This window comes from Diadema setosum, chromosome 17 (genome assembly GCF_964275005.1).
Source record: "Diadema setosum chromosome 17, eeDiaSeto1, whole genome shotgun sequence".
Lineage (NCBI taxonomy): Eukaryota > Metazoa > Echinodermata > Echinoidea > Diadematoida > Diadematidae > Diadema > Diadema setosum.
Genome location: NC_092701.1, coordinates 13,394,213 through 13,416,333, shown reverse-complemented (window position 1 = coordinate 13,416,333; position 22,121 = coordinate 13,394,213). Strand labels below are relative to the sequence as shown.

Here is a 22,121-nt window from a genome sequence, read left to right as displayed (position 1 = left end):
ATATCCTTGTCAATTATACAACACTATAAAAAAAAAATCTTGCTGGAGGGCTGACCATTCAGTTAGGTGAACTAACTGAATGGTCAGTTAGGTAAACTACATGTAACTATATGGTCAGTTAGGTGAACTTTGAAGTCATGCACACCCCAAGTATGCCTCTACCACAGAGGGTTGATCAGCTGTAAAATGATGTTTCAATGTCAGATCTTCATATCAGCGCAGCATTTGTTATTTTCTTGATGTGAGCAATTACAAATGGGTACACTTTATTTTCAAACTAAGAATCATATACAACACACACACACACACACCCTCACACACACACACACACACACACACCTGTGATCATGACATTCCATGATATACATCAATTTCAAGTCATATTCTCCATCCAAGTTTAGATTGGATGAATTATTGGCACATTTGATCCCAGTCCATGAGATGCTTAAAGAACATAAACATGTTTGTGTGTTGTTCTTTTTCAAATCATCAAAGCTTAGAATTTCAGACATTTCTCGACATATTAAAAAAATCTAGCTGATGATGATGTTTTCAATCACTTGTTATAAGGAAAAGTGATATTGATAACACTCTGTTTCGTAATTGTGAAAACGTAAACATGGATGGTTCAAAGCAGGTTTGAATGCACTAGATTTCTACAGACTTTCAACTCCTTGCTCATTTTAAATGCAACTTAGCAGAGATGTTTTTCTCCCCTTTCAAGACCTAGTAGTATGGGGATACCATGGAGTGCCAAGGCTGGCCCAGCTCGGATGTATTCAAGAATTCCTGTATTAAACTAAATGCATACAGGTCTATCACTGATCTCTATGTAAGTACACACACACAGCCGATGAATCTTGACTGCAGCCGACTGTTACCAATGAGTGTACGCTTCAATGCACATATTAGTTGACCCGTGGCTGATGGGCGCCACTCATGGCTTTTGAATGTACCCTGGTGGGCAACAAATGAAGATCAATGTATGATTTTCCAAGCTATGATTTTCTTACAAGTCTTTAACAAGCACACTTTACACACTCATTATTCCATATGTCCACGAGCAGTTCATATTGGAATATGTCTAATGGTCCCAGGCTCTCATTGCGTATATAAGCTGGCTGCAAAAACAATGTCTCTCTTTATCATCTGTGATGCGTCCTCCATCTTACTGGTAAGAATGGGGTCGCCAACGATTTTTGCTGCATTCCGGACGTCCCGACACACTTCTTCCAGCCGCTGTATTGTCCTCACAATGATACCCTCAGACACATCGGTCAGGTCAGTGATGTCACGGAATGGCTAGGGAGGGGGCAAATGAAGAATCAGTTTATCTGTCTCATAAAATGACATTTCTGCAGAAAAAGAAATACAACAAAGTGAGAAGGTGACTTCTAGAAAATCACCAAGGTGACTTGTCCAAACTTGCTATGGCACATTCTTTAGGATGAGACAATCAGAATATGATTTTCTCTAATCTCATCTGGGCTTCTTATTCAAGACAAAGAAGTCCACAAGACTAGCTTAACCTGTTAAGGACGGGATAATTTTGCTATAACATGCATTTCCCATAGACACTTGTCCAAGTATACTCAGGACTCGTATTCAACGGGTTAAACTCACCTTGATGATTCACTCAAGACAAGGTGACTTTTGAAATCTATCTTTCCCTATTACACCAATATAGAAATACTAATGGAGATTGCCTCCAGGACTATTCCCAGCTTTGAAGCAATTTGATTAAAAAAAAAAAAAAAAATGGGTCACAGACATGATGAATATACATTTATGATGAATACAAACTCCTGCATATGAATTGCCCATGTTATGAGCACACATCAGTTTCTTGCAACAATATAAATCTTTGTATATGGAGTAGAATGTTTTGTGCAAGAAGGTCAAAAGTTACAACAATCAAGTGGCCACTTACCATACCCTTTGCCCACTCAAAGACCACCTGAGTGAGGCCGAAGCGGTACTGTTCAACAAAGTCTTCAGCTGGTATCTTCACCCCGCATTGGTACTGAAGTTCACCAATGGTCATTGCTACAGTCTGTATCTGCTTGACCCCCTAATAGCCATCAGAAGAGAGCAATGACAGACCAGAAAGGAGTCAGACTCACAAATCAGGTTAAATGTTATGTGGAAGTAAGAAGGTGATTACATATCCCTGTATAACATTCAGAGAAACTGTTTTATTGACCCCCCATTTTGATAATAATTGTCAGAGTATCACAGCAAATTATGAAGTATTCTTAGTTTCCTCTTATTTTTCCCTCCCTGCCCCTATCTACCAGCCATCCATTCATGCAACACATGCAAGTTATTCTATGCTAAATTTAGTCAGTATACACGTAAGAGCACTAGTCTGGTAATCTGGAGGCCTTGAGTCCATATCCCAATGGAATTGCATTTACTTCGTTCATTTTCTTTAATTTGTTTGTGAACTGATTACAATCAGAGGTACTTGAATCTGGAAATAATAAGAACAATAGGGTATAGCAGCAACATTTCCTTCATCTCCGTCATTGCCCAAGGTCTCACTTGCCTCTTCCAGTTTCTTGGTCAGCTCCGGTTCGCTGCATCTCTTCTCCTGAAAGACCATACAGGAGAGGAGGGCAGCAATCTCTCCCGGCTCGTAGGCAGAGAGAACGTTTTGGAAGACAAGCTCGGTGATGAGGAGTTCGTGGTTACTGACTGCACATGCTACTCGACCCTTCAGCTGGATTATCTTGCTCATGTCAATGTGGCCAAGTTTTTGTAAAACCTGTTGGAGGAAAAAAAAAACATGTTGTATTATCAAGTTGACATAATTCAGTGAAAGTACCTTGTAATCCATGGTTAATACAGGACAAAGAATGAACACAAAACTATAAAGTCCTGAAGACCAGACTTTGCCAGTTAGTGCACTGAATATTTGCAAAGATGTATGTTGAAGTTACTTTTTCTTGATAAAAAAACTTCTACTTTGCTCCGTCTATTGGTACCTCCAGATTGTTGCAGGAAGTGATATTTACAACATACATAAAACATGGTCTCAAACTTAAAAACAATTGATTTCTAAATTAAAGAAATATATGATTATCTTGCTCTTTCTTGGTGTCTCAACTGATTTTCACACAAAGGGTTAATGATAACACATGGTTAACTCTCACATGAAGTGCTTCAACCCCCCAAAACAAGGCAGCCCCATCTTGCGAGCACTTCAATTACATCTGTACATGGCAGCGAGAATCAATCTTCCAATAGGCATCTCCTGTCTTCTGCTTTGCAATGAATGTTCTTTCAACCTCACATATCATCCCTTTATATTCCTGCTGTGATGACTTAACTTAGTCACATTTATAAAGGCTGCAACATGAATACTAATGGTTGTCACGATTCTGTGATAGGTCAACATTCTGCATGACAATCAGCTTACTTCTATCTCCACTTCACACTTTCCACTGCAGACTGTGAATATGACTTGATTTTTACAAACCCTACACTGCAAAGGACATACCTTTATTCTCTGATGGTATTCAGGCAAGAGTTGTAGGCTTCTGTCTGAAAGAAGGAACTTGTAATGGGCCAAGTCCTCCATAATCTTCATCTTGTGGCATGTTTGGGCGTACTAGTAGAGACAGAACAGAAATTATGAATATTAGCGTATTGTATGTGTTACACATTTTCAACAACATTGCTGTTTAAGATTGCTAATCCATTGCATGCAAACACAAGCACTAACAAACACACACACATAGACACACACTCAGACAAAAAAAAAAAAATTAACTGAAATTCCTTCAGAGAATGACCTCTCCACCGTGCTCGTTGATTCTCTTTCTTAGACAGACAAGTCACATACCAGTAGCTCAATCTGTCAGTGAGTTTTACATTTGAGATCTCCTAGGAGTGCAATTGTTTTCTTTATATTACAGTGCCAAACATACAGTTCCCAAAGCCTCCCATACAAGCAAATTCCCATAAAAACACACAAGTCTACACACACTTTCTGACATAACTTTTATTATTCCTTACTATCATGTCAAACTGACACAGACAAGCTGTGTTTCACTTGTCAAAAGCTATGATGGACTTGAGCTAAGTTTGCTGAATATTCAACCATTCCAAGGCTTTACATGACATGATCAAAGTCTGAACAGGATATCACATTTCCTCTCCAGCAAATTTATCACAACGCAATAGCAGCTGAATGATATTCAATGCATCCTTGTCAAATAGCACATATGCTGATCACGTATGATATTGACACAAAAACTAGCTTGGGATCTTGAAATGCTCATTGGTTTAATAACAAACTGCTAAACACTACACCAGTCTGTGTGACCTCTAAATGGCACTACATATGACAGAGTTGTTATAAAAATTAGGATTGTCAATGTTAAGTTTAATATAGAAAGGCAGGATCAGCTTTATTTCCTTAATAAATGATTGCTCAGGCCCCTTCCTCTTTGTTTGTTTTTTTTTTGTTTCTTCACTGGATGGCCATCTTAAAATCATAATATTGCGAATGTTTTGATCATGTGAAGATTTCTAGATTTCTGGGGTTGTATTGTGATTTCTTACTTGATACTCTACATAAACCTGTTGAGCAATGGACTTACATGCTGCTGGAAGTTGAAACAGCGGATACACTTGAATGTGTCCAAGGTCTTCTCCACATGGTTTCTCTCTGTAAACTTGTCGACCAGTTCCAGGTCCCGGATATTGAGATCAAGAGTAGGGATACCGTCAGGGTTGGCTTCAGTCAGTCTCAGCAGCTCCTGGGTTGCTAGGGTAGCTGACTGACTCGGAGGATCATTGCTGAAGACGAAAATTAAGGTGACTTGTCCATGATCTTCTTTCTTTGTCTTCTTGTAAATTTGTCACTTTACACCTTGATGAATTTACTTGTGGTTTAAAGAAAACTAGAAATGTCGCTATGGCGACTGGTATGCCTCCGCCATAATGCATGGTTCTCCGAATAGGTCTGTAGCACAATGTCATGACAATGTGTGATGACAGTTTCACATAACTGGCAAAATATTAAAATGACAGGTTTGTCACAAATGCATTGAATGTTCACTTTTCTTGAACTAGGTTTATCTGGATGAATGGCTATACTGTCTACAGAGTGCAGGTATTTGGGGATTTGAGGATCTGTACCCAACTTTTGATCCTTTTATAAGTTTAAAGAAGAAGTGAAATTTAGCACTTTCACTTGACCTTTTGACCTTTTGGCAAGAAACTTCCAAGAGAATCTGTATTGGGTAATACATGCATACACTAAGTTTCAAGAAAAAATCCTGCAGGCATTGCATAAGATAAGAGGGAAATAAGACATTTTGATGAGTTGACCTTGGCCTTTGACCCCCTGACCTTTGACCAATGACCCCTAAATTCCCTACATGATCACTGCCAGTCAGTACATGCATATATACTAAGTTCCATGAAGATACCTTCAAATATTTGTGAGATATGGAGAAAAAAGTGAAATTTTAGCATTTTCACTTGACCTTTGACCTCATGACCCAAAACTCTCTCTGGGGATTTTAATTTGGTAGTTCATGCATACACCAAGTTTCAAGAAAATACCTCCATGCATTGCATAGATATAGGGGACATAGTGAAATTTTGAGCATTTGACCTTGACCTTTGACCTTGAGCATGTGCGCCCAAAAGTTGATAGGCACAACTTCGCCCACTCATACATATACATGCCAAGTTTCATTAGGATACCTCGAACGTTTTTTTAGATAAACTGTCCACAAAATTGATTACGGACGGAAGGGCGGACGGACAGACAACCCGAAAACATAATGCCTCCGGCAACACTTCGCGGCGGAGGCATAAAAATGGATAGAACACAAGTGCTTCGTAAAAACTATAAAGAACACTCTGTACTTCATGCTGAACTAATGGATTTAAATCTATACCAAAATCTACCATGGAATTATTATGACTGTTGCTGAGTTTTTCTTTTATCATTGTTGTATCATTTGTGTTACAATTAACTTTTTTTTTCTGTGCATTTGAAGCATAGATATTATCCTCATGAAATCCATTAAAATCACAAAATCATTCAAAATTTTGTCACACACACAATCTACCTTCCCCCATCTGCTTCAATATCTTGCTGAGCTTAGAAATAACAGTGAAATCTTTTTGCAAACATATACTTAAAACACACAAAAAAATGAACAGTGACACCCACCTAAATCTTGGTATCTGTCTCTTCTTGAAATTTTCAATGATCTTGTTGTTATCAAGCTTGATGGTCTGTGTGGTAACTCCTGTTATATTGTCTGCCACAAGGTCCTCCACAACATGACTGCACTGGCCCTCCGGCCTCCAGAGGGCCTCCTTCAAAAGTGGTGGTACATGAAGCTCTGCATCTCCCTTGCTACTTCCACTGCCAGATGCAGTTTTCTGATTTGCCTCTGGCTTTGCACTGTCCGAGGGATTGCACAAAATCAGCGTCGTCACTTTTCTCTCTTTCGACGCCCCAGAGGTACTGAGCACAGCACCCAGGACGTTATCATGGCTCTTGCTTTTGACTATCAGGATTCGACCTGGGCAAAGGGCCTTTACTCCAGCAGGGTGAGACAACACTATCCTCTACGATTAGATAAGAGATGACAAAAACAAACTGTACATGTATCACAACATGATATGTTAACTGAAAACGGTGAAAAGACAGTTCACAGGAATGTTCCATGGGTAAGGTCAAAGACAATGAAATTATTAAAGCTCACTGATTTATATCTAGACTAACATGTGGCACAAGTCAAAAGACGGTATAATATCCATTTGCAGATGAAAAGACAGACATTTTCCTGTTCAGAAAACCCCATATCAAGCCCCTCATTCTCAAGCCACAGTATGTCTACCTCTCCAGAGATGGTCAAGGCATCATCAGTATACACAACTCTCTACCCAGAACCTCATCCTAACCCCCTCCGCCCTGATCAAAGTTTACCGTAAATGACATCACCCCCGCTCTTTTACGACCACAGCAAGTCAATGACCTTGATCCCTCAATAAAAGAATCTCTGACCAATCAGAATTAAACCGTGGAATGTATTTTGAATGTAACTTTAGAAGAAGGAGACTCATCCCCCAGGGCTGCACACTAACCCATTTTTTCTGCCGGTCCAACCTGTCTTTGTCAGACCGGTAAATGCCCCTTTTTACCATTTTTTACAGGTCCGAACAGAAAATTTACCGGTGAACAACGACAACATAAAAAACATAAAATGACTTGCAAACTTATTTTCTTGTTTTTTATGGACGTACCCCCCCCCATGTACATTTTACAGATTAGTATTTTTTTTAAACTTGCATTATTTATTGCACAAGAAATTTAAAAATAAAGATAGGAAAAAATTAGAATGTTTGTTTGTGAATTAGTGTAAAATGATAATGAACAAAATCAGATTGTATCAAATGCGTTTGTGACTTTTACTAAACATCGGCGCACGAACTTGCTGCGTAACATGCTCTTGGTGGTCAGTTGGATTGCGATGATTTAATGAATTATTTTAGCTGTGATATTTTCTGATGCACGCGATACAAGGGGTTCTTTATTTTTCTCCCGATAATCTCTTCGCATTTGTGCATGCATTCTTAAAAGGTACACGACATGTACAGCCGAATTCGCAATCCTTTTTGCGCCCATTTCCACCTCAAATATTAGCGGGATTGTGACGATTTCATAAATTACTTCGGCTGTAATATTTTATGATGCACGCGCCAAAACGGGTTGAAAATGTGTCCTTTATTTTTTTTCCCCATAAACTCTTCGAATTTCGTAAGTGCGTTCTTAAAAGATGTACCACACGGCCGAATTCATGATACTTTTTTGTGCCTATTTCTACCTCAAATATCAGCGGGATTGTGACGATTTCATAAATTACTTCGGATGTAATCTTTTGTGATGCACGCACCGGCTAGAATGGTTGAAAATGCGTTCTTTGTTTTTCTCCCCATAATCTCTTTGCATTTCATAAATGCGTTCTTAAAAGATATACGACACGGCCAAAAATCATGATTCTTATTGCGCCTAATGATTCCTCAAACTTCAATGTGATTGCGATGATTTTATGAATTATTATTCGGCTGTAATCTTTACGATACAAGGGCCAAAAGGGGTTGAAAATGTGTCCTGTATTTTTCTCCCAATAATCTCTTCGCATTTCGTACATGCGTATCGACACGGCCGAATTCATGATCCTTTTAGCACCTATTTCTACATCAAATATCAGGGGAATTGTGGCGATTTCATGAATTACTTCGGATGTAATCTTTTGTGATGCACGCACCAGTTAGAATAGTTGAAAATGCGTTCTTTATTTTTCTCCCCATAATCTCTTCACATTCCGTACATGCGTTCTTGAAAGGTATACGACACGGCCGAATTCACGATCCTTTTTGCGCCTATTTCTACCTCAAATATCAGTGGGATTGCGATGATTTCATGAATTACTTCGGCTGTAATCTTTTATGATACACGCGCCAAAAGGTGTTGAAAATGTGTCCTGCATTTTTTCCCCTATAATCTCTTCGCATTTCGTACATGCGTATACGACACGGCCGAATTCACAATCCTTTTAGCGCCTATTTCTACATCAAATATCAAGGGGTTGGAAATGTGTTCTTTATTTTTTCCCCGATAAACTCTTCGCATTTCGTAAGTGCATTCTTAAAAGATATACGACAAGGCCAAAAATCATGATTCTTTTTGCGCCTATTGTTTCCTCAAACTTCAACGGGATTGCGATTATTTTATGAATTATTATTCGGCTGTAATCTTTATGATGCACGGGCCAAAAGGTGTTGAAAATGTGTCCTGCATTTTTTCCCCTATAATCTCTTCGCATTTCGTACATGCGTATACGACACGGCCGAATTCACGATCCTTTTAGCGCCTATTTCTACATCAAATATCAGCGGGATTGCGATATTTCATTAATTATTTCGGCTGTAATCTTTTGTGATACATGCACCAGAAGGGTTGAAAATGCGTTCTTTATTTTTCTCCCGATAATCTCTTCGCATTTGTGCATGCATTTTCAAAATTATACACTGCATGCAGGGCAGAATTCGAGATTCTTTCTTTGCGCCTATTATTGTTTACACAAATTTCAACGGGATTGCGAAATTTTCATGAATTACTACTCGGCTTTAATCTATATGATGCATGCACCAAAAGGGGTGAAAATGTGTCCTTTATTTTTTCTCCCGCTAATCTTTTCCCATTTCGTACATGCGTTCTTAAAAGGTATATCCTTTTTGCGCCTATTTCTACCTCAAATATCAGCGGGATTGTGCCGATTTCATGAATTACTTCGGATGTAATCTTTTGTAATGCATGCACCAGAAGGGTAAAAATGTGTTTTTTATTCTTCTCCCGATAATCTCGTCGCATTTGTGCATGCGTTTTTGATAACCAACACGGCATGCAGGACTGAATTCAAGATCCTTTTTGCGCCTATTATTTCCTCAAATTTCAACGGGATTGCGTTGATTTCATGAATTGTTATTCGGCTGTAATCTTTTATGATGCACGCACCAAATGTGTCCTTTATTTTTTTTTCTCCTCTATAATCTCTTCGCATTTCGTACATGAGCTTTTGAAAGGTGCATGACGCGGCCGGCCGAATTCATGATCCTTTTTGGGACGATTTGTACCTCAAATATGTAAGCGGGACTGCGATGATTTCATGATTTTTTTTCCTCCCTAGTATTATCATATTTTGTGCATGCGTTCTTAAAAAGTACACGGAAGGGCCGATTTCGTGATCCTTTTTGCGCCTATCTTCATTATGAGATCATTCTGAACGGATGAAAACATTCATTTGTGAAATGACTGTGTAAAATGAAACTGAACGCAATCAGATCCATTTACTGTATCGCTGAATATCAAATATGTTTTTACTTTTCTAAAAATCGACACAAGTAAATTAGTTCTAACATGTCAACTGCCACGCTGCTGCGAAGCCGGGATCGGATCGTGAGTAAAATGACCCAGAAATGCGTGCGCTTCTACCAATGCTTCTTGTCTGGCATGACCACCGATCGCAAGCAAACGAAAAGCAGTTACACTGTACATGCTTTGCATGTATTGCATGGCATGGCAGTGCGTGAGCAGCGTCAATGCGCAAGCGAGCGCGAATAACTGGTCGAATGCTAGTGCTCAAAACTGTATGTTTACTGTACAAATTGCACCGGTAGACATAAACGAAAACTTGCATAAAACTTGTTGAACAGTGCGATATCTTGCATTCTGTTTCTCCCTGATTGGGGCTGCTCTTTTTCTTTCTACTGACCCCGCCAATGCTTTTTTTTTTAACTGGTCATGTCAGACCGGTAACTTGTGGATTTCCTGAAAAGTTACCGGTCCAGCAGTGACTTTTACCGGTCTTTGACCGTCGGACTGGCGCCAGTGTGCAGCCCTGCATAAAAGGCACAAGTGGAAATGGTTGTTCTCATGTGTGACATTTTGTGGGAGCTGGGCGCCTTTGAATGTTTCTACAGATAAATGGCGCTATATAAATGCCGTTTCATCATCATCATCATCATCATCCATTGCTCTCTTAATTGATTGGATCACTGTCAATGTATGACCACTTTTATGTGTGAAATTGCAGCAATATTACCAGGTACTTAATGTAAAAACTGACCTATCAGTGTGACAGAGTATTCTTGTACATGTAAATGCATCACAGCATTGATCCCTCGTGACCCTAGTGCCACACAACAGTACATGTAGGTTATTTGTAACTAAGAAACAACTGGAAACATACCTGGGTTTCTTGCCTCAGTTCATGGAGGAGCTTGCATGTCCTGTAGTACTCCTCCAAGTCTGTGCACATATAGCAGTCAACATCCCGCGCCTAGGGAGGATACAGGTACAGTCTACATGGTAAAATTTGCATGCATGCATTTTGGTGAAAACGAAGATTTTTTTCTCTTCCAATATGCCTCTAGAATTGCAAAATATTAATCAATTTACTTGGCCTATAATGCCCATGAATATCAAAAATCATACGCCACCTAAAAATAATACTGAATTGTGTTTGGCCAATCACATGTCACATGACATTTCATATAAAATACCGAACAAAACTGCTTGAAAGAGACAGCAGTGACGACTGGCAGTGACGGCAGAGACGGCAGTGACGACAAGTGACGACTCTTCTTGCCAGTGCTAGCAAGTGCTAGCCTGTCCATTCACAGGTGGCTGGGTAGTCTAGACATGTGTGTGCACAGCCAGCCTACATTATGTGTGTTACTTGTTAGCTGCAGCAGCTAGCTGCGCTGTGCTGCATGCTAATGTACATGTGTGTACGTATAGCATCCTAACTTTTGCAAAATGGCAACCAACTTTGTACTGCTAAATGACAAATTTTTCCGGATAGCAATGCTTCGAAAACGAAAACGCTCATAAAATTTTCACTTTAAAAACTTTAGGGATTTGCCACATTGGCTGGATACAAATCAATTGATGACATGAACAGTTTGACAGTCAAGGAGTTGGACAAATTGTTGTGCAGGTTTCATGTTGGCCTCAGGAAGGATGACGGTACGTTTACAAAGAAGAGCATGCAAGGTATCAAGTACAGAATCATTTTATGTCAAGAGGTATGGACACTACCAGTTGTGAAAATATTCCTGAAAGCCAACAGTGTTTCATAGCCATGAAGAAAAAAAACTGAAGCAAAAGTGAAGGGCTGTGAAAAAGAATCCTGTCAGCAGGGAAGACATGAAAAAATAGATGAAAGTGGACAATTGGATATTGATACACCACTTGGGGCTACAGAACAAAGTTTTTATCGAAGTCATAGTCTACTTTAGACAAAAAGAAAGAGAGTCCCTCAGAGAAATGAAGCCTGATAATTACATCTGAACACAGATGAACTAGGCAATCGCTATTTTGAGCATCACAATGCTTTCATAAAATCGAGGAGAGAGGGTGAAAACAAAGAGTTTGGAGATCAGATGTATGAAATCAAAAGTTCTAGATGCCCAGTCAATATTCTGATCAAGTACAAAGAATCATTCAACCCATCCGGTTCCGCATTTTGGCACAGGCCAAAATCTAAGCCAGCAGAAGTGGGTCCGTGGTATGACAACGTTCCTCTTGGAATCAATACAATCGGAACTAAGATGAACAAAATCACAGAAGGGGCTGGGTGTATCACCAGGTAAACTAGCCATAGCTTGAGAGCAACAACCGTAACTTCTCTGAACGATGCTGGTTTTGAGAGCAGGGATATCATGACCGTCACTGGACATAAGGCTGAGTCTTCACTAAAGCATTATGCAAGGACCACTGCACTCAGGAAGAACAGAAATGAGTGTCAATATAGCAAAAGGCTCAACAGAGTGTGAGAACAAAATCAAGAATGCAGGGCCAGGACCATGTCCAGGGGATGTTGTGTCACATAAAATGATCCTTTTGTCTGTGCCAGATCTACAGCAAATCCAAAACCAGATTGAAGGTGTTGCTGATGTCAAAGGCGAAGGTCAATTGACACTATCCCAAGAACTGATTCAGTTCAACATGAACATTCAATCCTCATCTTCTTTAACCACCAAAATTGGCAAGAATATATACCAGCACTTTTATTTCAATGGACCAGTGACTTCCATCAATAAAGCTGAATTTCTGAAAGGAATGTTTTGTAACTTCATTGTGCTTTCAAGTTCAACTTTTTAACTTTTTGACTAGGCTTATCTCGCGCCTTGTGCAATATTCTTGCACAGTGCATCGACAACTCAAAAATTGTTCTTATACTACAAGCACATGAATTGGGTGTTATACATTATAGATTCAATGGTTTACCTTCAATTTTCCTCTTTATATTTCCCAGGTATTTGATAGGAAAAAGGGGATGAGTACTAATAAATGGGAGAGACTTGTTTATGAGTAATTCCACCTCAGTTCAAGTAGGATCACATTCACTCCTCTCTTTTATTTCAGCAAATGAAAGAAGCAGCAATCTACAAAAGATAATGACAAAAGATGATGAGACCATGTGAAAAGCTACAGAAAGGGGGTCAAACGGCTGCAGACCTGCTTTGCCTGCTGGCTGAGATCTCTGCACTGCTGGCGGTACCTGGCTGTGTCCTTCCTGGTAGCAAACTCAGAGAAGCTCCTCCTCATCATATCCTCTACCCTCAGCTCCTCCACTCGCAGCAGGTTCAGGATCATTCCATAGGTCAGGCGGAACTGGGACTCCAGCTTGGTGGGACGACCCTATCACAGGCACAAAACAAACATCCTCAAGCTGATGCATACAGTGGTAGTAAAATGCATTTTCTGATTCAAATGCACACAGCTTATATCAAATAAGCCCATCAATACAACAAAACATACTCAAGAATACTGGTTTATGTTCCGGTTCAATAACCTTACATTTCAAATAATATTAACAGTTGAAGTCTGCTGAAGGGAAAATGCAGTAACTTGAGCAGGAGATCTCACACTTTGGGGTCATTTTCTCAAAATCTCCCACTCTCCCACACGAGTTTGAATTTCTCCCGCTCTAGCTGTATGTGTATCCCCTAAAATTTTGCTTTCTCCTGCTCAACTTCAGTTTTGTCATACTTGATAGAAAATAAGGCTAAGACAGCTGCACCAGAGAGCATCTACATGTATAACCCTAGAGCCTCCACGGCTCACTTAAGGTCTCTGGACCCTGGTTGCAAGGCACATTGCACTTTGAACTCATGATGTATACATGCACACATAATATTGTTCTCATGTTCATGCAATCTCCAGCTTGATAGGGGGTCCAGGCGGGAGAATCTCTTGTTTAACCCATTGAGAATGAGCTGACTTTCCTCTCATGCATATTTCCCAAAGACACCTGCCCAAGTATACTCGGGGCTAGTCTTCAATGGGTGAAGAGATGCTCGGGGTTGGAGTCTCTGTTTTGAGTCTTTGGCGATGAGAATGACCAAGGAAGGAGATCTGGAGACCTACCTTCATCATGTAGTGTAGATCGGACATCTCGGGAACATCCCCCTTGCAGAGTAGGATGACCATCCCAGTGCTGTCCAGTCCCCTGCGCCCCGCCCTGCCAGCCATTTGGATGTACTCCCCTGGGAGGAGGTGGCGCAGGCTGGTGCCATCATGCTTCTTGATGGAATCAAAGAGGACGGTACGTGCTGGCATGTTGACTCCCATAGCAAAGGTCTCCGTGGCAAAGAGGAGCTGCATCACATAGACAACGAGCAGAGAAGGCTCTTTATACACATGGTGTACATTTACCCTGTCAATGCACATATCTGTATAAATGGCGGACACTTTCACGAGCATACCATTTATATACCTTCAGTTCAATCTATTCTCACATCTTTAAAGGGACTCAACATGACTTGCATATTACTCTTACTCACAAAACATGCTGATATTACTATCACAAAAAGAGTTAAACTATAATTTCTTGACTGCATGAAAAAGTGTCGTTGATCCTCTTTTCACTGACCTTCACAAGACCTCTCTGGAACAGCATTTCTACCACTTCTTTGAGGATGGGTAGAATGCCACTGTGGTGAACGGCCAGTCCATGTTTCAAGAGCTCTGTGAGATGCAACACCTGTCAGACAATGAAGATTACATACGGCCTTGTGATCAAAGCTATGCCCCATTGTCTTCCAATATTCTCTCTCTTCATGAAGTCAAGACACAATGTTGTTGGACTCACAATGACTTTTTACAGTGAATGCAAGCAAAAAATGTCACATCCAAGAAGACAGCATACTGTATACGCCATATATTTTGCGAGTCTAAATTTTCGCGAATCGGGAATTCCCGACGATTTTGCGAGTGGTTAAATTCGCGATCGTGGAGTCTTGAACTGAACGGAGAAATGTACACGCGTACGTCACATCCGCATCAGGATCAGAGTCAATATTTTCGTGTGTCTTTAATTTCGCGAATAGCACCTGACTCGCGAAATTCGTGAAAATAAAAACCTCGCGAAATATTCGGCGTATACAGTACATCATGGAGTAGATACAGAGATATGAAGAATCATCATGGCGGATTCAAAATATACACTGAAATACAACATGAAACTGAAATTACACTTGCTTCATTAAATTGGTTCCAAATGCAATTGAAACATCTGCATTCTATAATTCACTGTAGTTCAGAAAAAAAAAATCAGTTTGGGATCAACTTCATGATGAGAACATACACTGTACATAAGTGTGACGTAAATGTAGAAAAGGCTCCTACACCTTCATTTCTCAGTCTAGAGAATGCTTTATTAATTTTCATTTGGAGAGTGTCGAACATGAACAGACTGCTTCACAGAGAGGCCATTGCACCTCTACAATGGCATTTCATCTACGATTGAAATACATTATGCCATATAGCAATACACCAGTTGTTTCAAGAATATGATGTACCAAGGAAAATTACACTTGTCTGAAAAATCAGTAAACTGTATAGTTAATCCTGCAAACACATGCAGAGTGAATGAGCTTCAGTGCTCTCTACATCTCCTAACACTACTACCATGGCAGTTACCCCCTGTGTGGTACCAGACCATAGATGTCTTCTGTATTTCGTGAGAACAAGCAGGTGGAAATGATTTGATCTTTTTCTGTGTAGATCTCAACCTGGAGACCGAGCTGCCACTGCATTTGCTTTTTATCATATTTTGGGGGTTGTGGCAACTTTCTTCTCATTAATTTCTCTCCACAGGTGATGTTGACATCACAGGCTGTAAGCCATGTTCGTGGTCTGCACAAGATCAATCATACGTGCACAATGCAAAACACAAAATACAGCGGGGCAATGACCTCATTCATGAAATATGAGAAATATTTAGTGGATGATTGATCAATTAGATCACAGGATTCGAAATTACTAGAGGATAAATGTGTATACAACCTGTACCTGTGGGAGCTTCTTGTCCGACCCTTTTAGTTTGTCTACAGACTTCTTGATGAAGACGGTGATCTCACTCTTCTCCTTGCCCGTGGTCAGGTCTAGGCTAGACAGCTGGGCGGCGTTCTCATTGCAGCGCTTCTTGGAGAACGTGAAGCAGACAACAGGAAGCTGCTCCTTCTTTCTCAGCATCTCCACCACAGACATGTAGACATTCTTATCCTGAAGAGGAAGGAAGAAGGAAATATATATACTATATTGGATGGCTATGAATGGGATACCAGGGAATATTGCATGAGTTAGGGCCAATATTGCACGAATCGAAGATGAGTGCAATATTGGCCCTAACGAGTGCAATATTCCCTGGTATCCCATGAATTAATGCCATCCAATATAATTAATTTCATCTACAATCAAGTAGATCAAGCATAAACTGCACAAAAATACTGGGCTTCTACTCGTCTTTGAAGTTAACTCGGCAGTCACATCCCAGCACTGAGAAGGGGAAGCCCCTAAAACTGTGTATGAAGCAAAGAAAGCAACTAGCAAGATTACACTGTATTTGCGCGCTTGTGAAGTAACAAAATGACGTGCACTAGTAGCAAGTATTTGTGCACTAAGCAAGCGCTCATGCAACAGACGAGACAGAATACAGTGTGATCTTGAACGGCCAGTAACAACGGTAGCCTATGTGGAATTAATACGTTGGCCTATGCATTTCGTTCAATATGCTCTGATATTGAACGGTAAAAATTGAGCGGACAACAATACGTGTTTTTAATGTGACATTAAAATGTCCTATATAGATGATAATATAGTATAACCTTGAATCTTTTGTAAACTGTCCAATTTCAATCAAATATCAGTACTAATAGTTGAAGTGGTAACATTGATATTATCTGTTTGATATCAAGAATACCAACAGAATTATCAGAGTGCTTGAAAAGAATATGTCACATCTCTAATCTTCAAACAAAACGAACACAATAGCACACCAAAGAAATATATGATTAATCTTTGCTTAATAGTGCCGTGTCATACCATTTGTTTCATATCTCTCTCTCTTATCAAAATATGCTGGATACGTGAAAACTTACCCCTTTAGAGTGACCTTGTCTTGACCCCTTGGCACCAAAAGCTGCACTGCTCTTCTTTTCTCTGTCCTTCTTTGCCTGCACTGCTTTCTTGTACCTACAAATAAGTTATATTATATTACCAACTCATTTACAACATGTCTACATACATACATACAACTTGCATTAGGTGTTCTGTGTATAATGTAATATGTGAGGATTATGCAAATGCAGAAAAAACTAGACAAACACTCAGAAAGTTTAAGGAAAATCAGGCAATCCATTCTAAACATTGAAAGTTTGAGTTAATTGCTTGAGCTCTCTAGATAATATGAAGAAAAAGTTTCAGAAAGAAGCCATTTTCTAACATGTTACATGAGCAACTTGACTGAACTCCTTCAAAAGGCATGGCAAATGAAATTTGCTGTAATATGTCTCAGTACCTAGTCAAAAAAGTATTTTCCATGGAAAATAAAATGATAATTACTGGCAAAGACTTGACTGAAGAAGAATGTTTTTTTTTTCGTCATAAGAAAATATCTATGACAGAATAAGAAAAGTAAAATAAAAGAAACTATGGTACGATACTTCTCTAACACATACCTAGTAATCACATTAAACTTGCTGTTTTGTTTTTTGATAGTTCTTTAATCTCATAACTGTATTTTCGTTGTATTTTTCCCAATCACCGTCATTAGTTCTTCTTTTACATAATAACATATGGTAGCATTGACACTATTAAAAGAATACGCTACATTACACCTACAGAGAGACTAAACACAGACACTAGCACTGAGAAAGAGTTTAGTGGGGAGAGATGTAATATTACCAATCAAAATCTTCTTGCATTCCCTGTGCAATTAAGATGAGCTATTCAACTGATGAATTTTCACAAGTGGGAAAAGCCGTTCCAGTTACACTCAAATCTATTACCCACAGTCTGCTGGGTAAATTGCACATAGAAGAGAATTGTGGAAGGTCTGCTGTTGTAACATGGGGAAAGTGTAATCAGTTAGGTTAGGTTTAGTTTTATTCAAAACCATTATCTTTTCATTTTCAGCACTCTCTGGAACAGTAAATACATCTTCACTTCTTGTCTTGTGAAGATGAGGAAAGTGGGTATATATCACGATGGTGAAATATCCTACACTTATTCTATCAGTCTACAAAGTTAAGCTCTGGTTATCTGAAGCATGGTTAAAATAATGTATAATTCATATTTACTACATCACTCAAGGGAGTTATAGATAACATTCACACTTAATCCTTTCAACACTAGTCCTAATTTTATTCAGGCAGGTGGCTATGGCAAATGTGTGTAATAGCAAAAATCAGCTCATCCCAAATGGGTTAACACTGTGACTAGCATCCTACCCTGGCTGGAGGAAAGAGGAAGCAGCGTCTACCAGGAGGAAGAGCTCATCACTGGTCTTAGTACTGTTCCCAGTGAAGAGGAAATGCTCCAGGGGAACTGGTCTCTTCAGTGTGCTGATCACATAGATACTTTTTCGCTTGATCCTCCTATAAACAAGATCATTCAATCATTATGCAGAAATATCAAGACCATGTATATCTGTGATGAACATGCAATACATTTACTCCTCACACAGGTATATTATCAATGAAGCATATCATCTCCACCTGTGTTTACACTATTTTGTCATGAGACAAAGTACTGTTAAACCTATAAAAAAACAAACACACATTTCTCATAGTTAGGTATAAGATTAGCGATATGTAATGACATAATAGGAAATTCAAAGAGTTTGAAATACCATTACCCTGACCAGTCTACATCTGAACTATATAAGAGTATTAAAACTACAGCATTATTTTAAGGACACAAGGAATCCTAACTTTGCAATGAATAATACAAACAAGAACACACACACAAAACCACAAAACAACCCTAACCCAAATCCTAATCCTCACATTTAACTAAGCCTATATCCCTATCACAATCCAAACCCTAACCCTAAGTTCTTGGAGAAAATAAGACCACAGCTTTTGTCGCAAGAGCAAATGTTGTGACATCGACTATATTATACTATTCATTCATTCATTCATTCATTCATTCACTCATTCATTCATTCATAAATTTATTCATTCATTTTTTCCATTTCCGACAAAAACATAGACATATTTTACAGAAATTGAATACACAAATTACCTCTTAACGCATAATAAGATATAAGTTTAGAAAATATCGTAAGCATACAGGAGTGCTGGAATGGGGAGGAATGCTAAAAAGCAGTGCTTGTAAAATGCATTCCCCCCACAATTAATACAATAAATCCTATGATTGATATACTGTTAAACATAAGAAGCAGAATTACGAAAGAAACTAAAATATGGAAACCTAACTAACCTGAAACAGACACCCTGAACAAATCCCTACATTAATACATACATCTTGTACTGTTGTCCCATTATGAGATACTGTTGGCACTGCAATGTGACTGCTCACCCAACCCAGTCTGCAAACTCCATGGTGTTTGGCACTGTGGCACTGAGGAGGATGATGTTGACATGGTCCGGAAGCATTATGAGAACCTCTTCCCATACCACTCCTCGCTGCAATGAGACAGTTTTCAACACTTTCTGAGCACTTGGTACCAGTCAGGAAATTCATCTGCATCTACAACATGACTGCTGGCAGTATCAACATTATACTGCATATGCCATATATTTTGCGAGTCTAAATTTTCGTGAATCGGGAATTCTCAACGATTTCGTGAGTGGTTAAATTTATAATTATGGAGTCCTGCACTGAACGGAGAAATGTACACGCGTATGTCACATCCACATCGGGATCAGAGTCAATATTTTCGTGTGTTTTTAATTTCGCGAATAGCACCCGACTTGCGAAATTCACAAAAATAAAATCTCGCGAAATATTCGGCGTATACAGTATACGTATTCATCAACCAATAAATCACAGGTAACCCCCTACAGTATTTGTGATTCTATTGCAGTGATTCTGAGGATATTTGGATAGCATCTACTCCATTTCACATACCTCTGCGTCATTGATGTAGTGTACCTCATCAAAGATGACCCACTCCAAATCACGAATTATCTCTGAGCCATTGTAGAGCATGGACCTGGTACAAATGAATAAAATTGAATGGGCATAACAGATGGTGTCAAAAAGTATCCATTCAATATTTATATTCCTGATATGAGTATAAGTCATATTGTTTGTTGGGCAACAGAGTCTCATTCATTCATTCATTCATTTCAGCTGGCAAAAGTATGCACAGTTGTGATATGGATGAGCTCACGCCAACCTTCCCCTATGCTGTGTTTACACCATGTTCCCGATGGCCATGGCAGTCGTGTTCAAGGCCATCGTGGACAAAACGACAGAAAATATTGTGTAGTCTAGCCCAACCAGATGCCATGAGAACAACTTCTGATAGCTACATGTTCACTGGAGCAAGGACTGGAACAATTAAGACTAGAATATGGAGGGGAAAAACATCAGAATGTCCGATCTACTTACAGCGCACTGCATTTTGGGCAAACAGAGTTGAGAGTTGCCATGGCTGCCAGGAACATGATGTACTAATTACTACTAATTCCTACATGATGTAAACGTAGCATATCTCTTGCCCGATAGGATGCAGCCGAGCAACTGAGCCCTGTGTATTTCTGACTTCATGCTTTCAGTCCAAGTTGTCATTGAGAGACTCAGCAATTCATATCAACAGAATATACTTGTGTGTATTGTCTGTGACTCATCATGTTTTGCCATTAATGCAACATTTTCATCTGTGAGTTCAGTGGCACTACTCACCGTACATCACTTCTAACATCGCATGATGTACTCATTATCTGCTGTGAGGAACACATGTGAAACTGAGTGCCTGATGAAAGAGCTGACAGCATAGCGGTCTGACATCACGATAATCCTTAGAGGAATTGTTATCACCTGTCTGTTGCTATTACTAAACATGTAAAAAGTACATTAATTGATCATTCTTGGATTAAATCTCCTTAGTTTACAATACATAACAGGCCTCGAATCACCCGAGAGGCAAAAGGCAATTTGCCGCAATGCCCTATCTACTTGCCGCAATGCCTCTCTCAAAATTACCATGCTTACTGCAACTTTTCCTTGCTGCCCTTAAAAAATTTTGAGAGAGAGTGCCCCTAAAACCAAAAATTGCCTGTCCCTAAAACTGGCGAAATTCAAGGCCTGCATAACATGGAATAGGTTTCAGAAAAGGAGAAACCCTACCTGAGAATTTCTGTTGTCATGATGAGGCAGGGAGCTTCTGTTCTTATCTGCACATCTCCTGTGAGGAGGCCAACTGACTCATCACCGAATGTAGTCCTGAAATCTCTGAACTTCTGATTAGATAGAGCCTTGATTGGTGAAGTATACACACTCCTGCAATACAAACAATTAAATTGATTGACAATAGTGGAACAAGGTGCACAATCTGTGAGATAATATATGATAACTTAATGAACATTTCAACATTGATACATACCTTGCTGTACTAGGTTAGTGTTATCTGCACCAACAGGTTGTTAAGCAAAGTCATATCACTTTCAATTTCCTGAGTCTCAGCTTAAGTGATGGAAAGCAACTATTATCAAAGCGATATCATGAGGGAGATACAAGCAAAATTTGCAAGTGACTTCCAATGTACTGTTTCTAATAGCACAGCAGCTTTTTTTTTTTTTTTTTTTTTTTTTTTTTGGGGGGGGGGAAGGGGGATTTACTATACATCACATCAAGTATTTGGACATATGGACACTGGCCCTATTGACACTGGTTGATTGTGACCATGTAGCCTATAAGAGAAGTTAACTGGTGGGTAGTGCCTTAAATCTCCATCCTAATGAAATTTTTGGGATGAAAGAAAGTTCTTTAGTTCATCATATTGTACACTGCCATGATAAAACAGAGTTTCAGGAAGGGCAAACTGGTAATGTGATAAACTTTGCGAGTGGCAACAAACCTTGTGAAGTGTTTGATAGATAATGCAATTGCATATTCTGCCACCACAGTCTTTCCAGCAGATGTGTGTGCAGCAACAAATACACTCTGGTGATTTTCCAACCTTAGAATAGCCTGCTTCTGGAAGATGTCCAGCTCAAATGGATACTGAAGAAAAAAATAGAAGAAGATATTTATGGTTTCAAAG

General features: G+C 39.4%; 1 protein-coding gene across 1 annotated transcript in view; it reads right to left on the bottom strand.

The window, feature by feature from the left end:
• Positions 1-342: 342 nt before the first annotated feature.
• The window catches only part of LOC140241191 (superkiller complex protein 2-like), a 28,586-nt gene continuing 6,807 nt past the window's right edge, over positions 343-22,121 (bottom strand). Inside the window, exons 8-24 of the mRNA XM_072320951.1 lie at positions 21,936-22,081; positions 21,206-21,358; positions 19,982-20,066; positions 19,430-19,536; positions 18,337-18,483; positions 16,987-17,080; positions 15,899-16,111; positions 14,478-14,588; positions 13,973-14,203; positions 13,061-13,243; positions 10,788-10,877; positions 6,197-6,600; positions 4,608-4,806; positions 3,503-3,613; positions 2,549-2,767; positions 1,931-2,071; positions 343-1,302 (exon numbers count right to left, since the gene is read on the bottom strand). Coding sequence (XP_072177052.1) covers positions 1,102-1,302; positions 1,931-2,071; positions 2,549-2,767; positions 3,503-3,613; positions 4,608-4,806; positions 6,197-6,600; positions 10,788-10,877; positions 13,061-13,243; positions 13,973-14,203; positions 14,478-14,588; positions 15,899-16,111; positions 16,987-17,080; positions 18,337-18,483; positions 19,430-19,536; positions 19,982-20,066; positions 21,206-21,358; positions 21,936-22,081 — 2,835 coding nt within the window. The 3' untranslated portion in view covers positions 343-1,101. The remainder of the gene's footprint in view (positions 1,303-1,930; positions 2,072-2,548; positions 2,768-3,502; positions 3,614-4,607; positions 4,807-6,196; positions 6,601-10,787; positions 10,878-13,060; positions 13,244-13,972; positions 14,204-14,477; positions 14,589-15,898; positions 16,112-16,986; positions 17,081-18,336; positions 18,484-19,429; positions 19,537-19,981; positions 20,067-21,205; positions 21,359-21,935; positions 22,082-22,121) is intronic.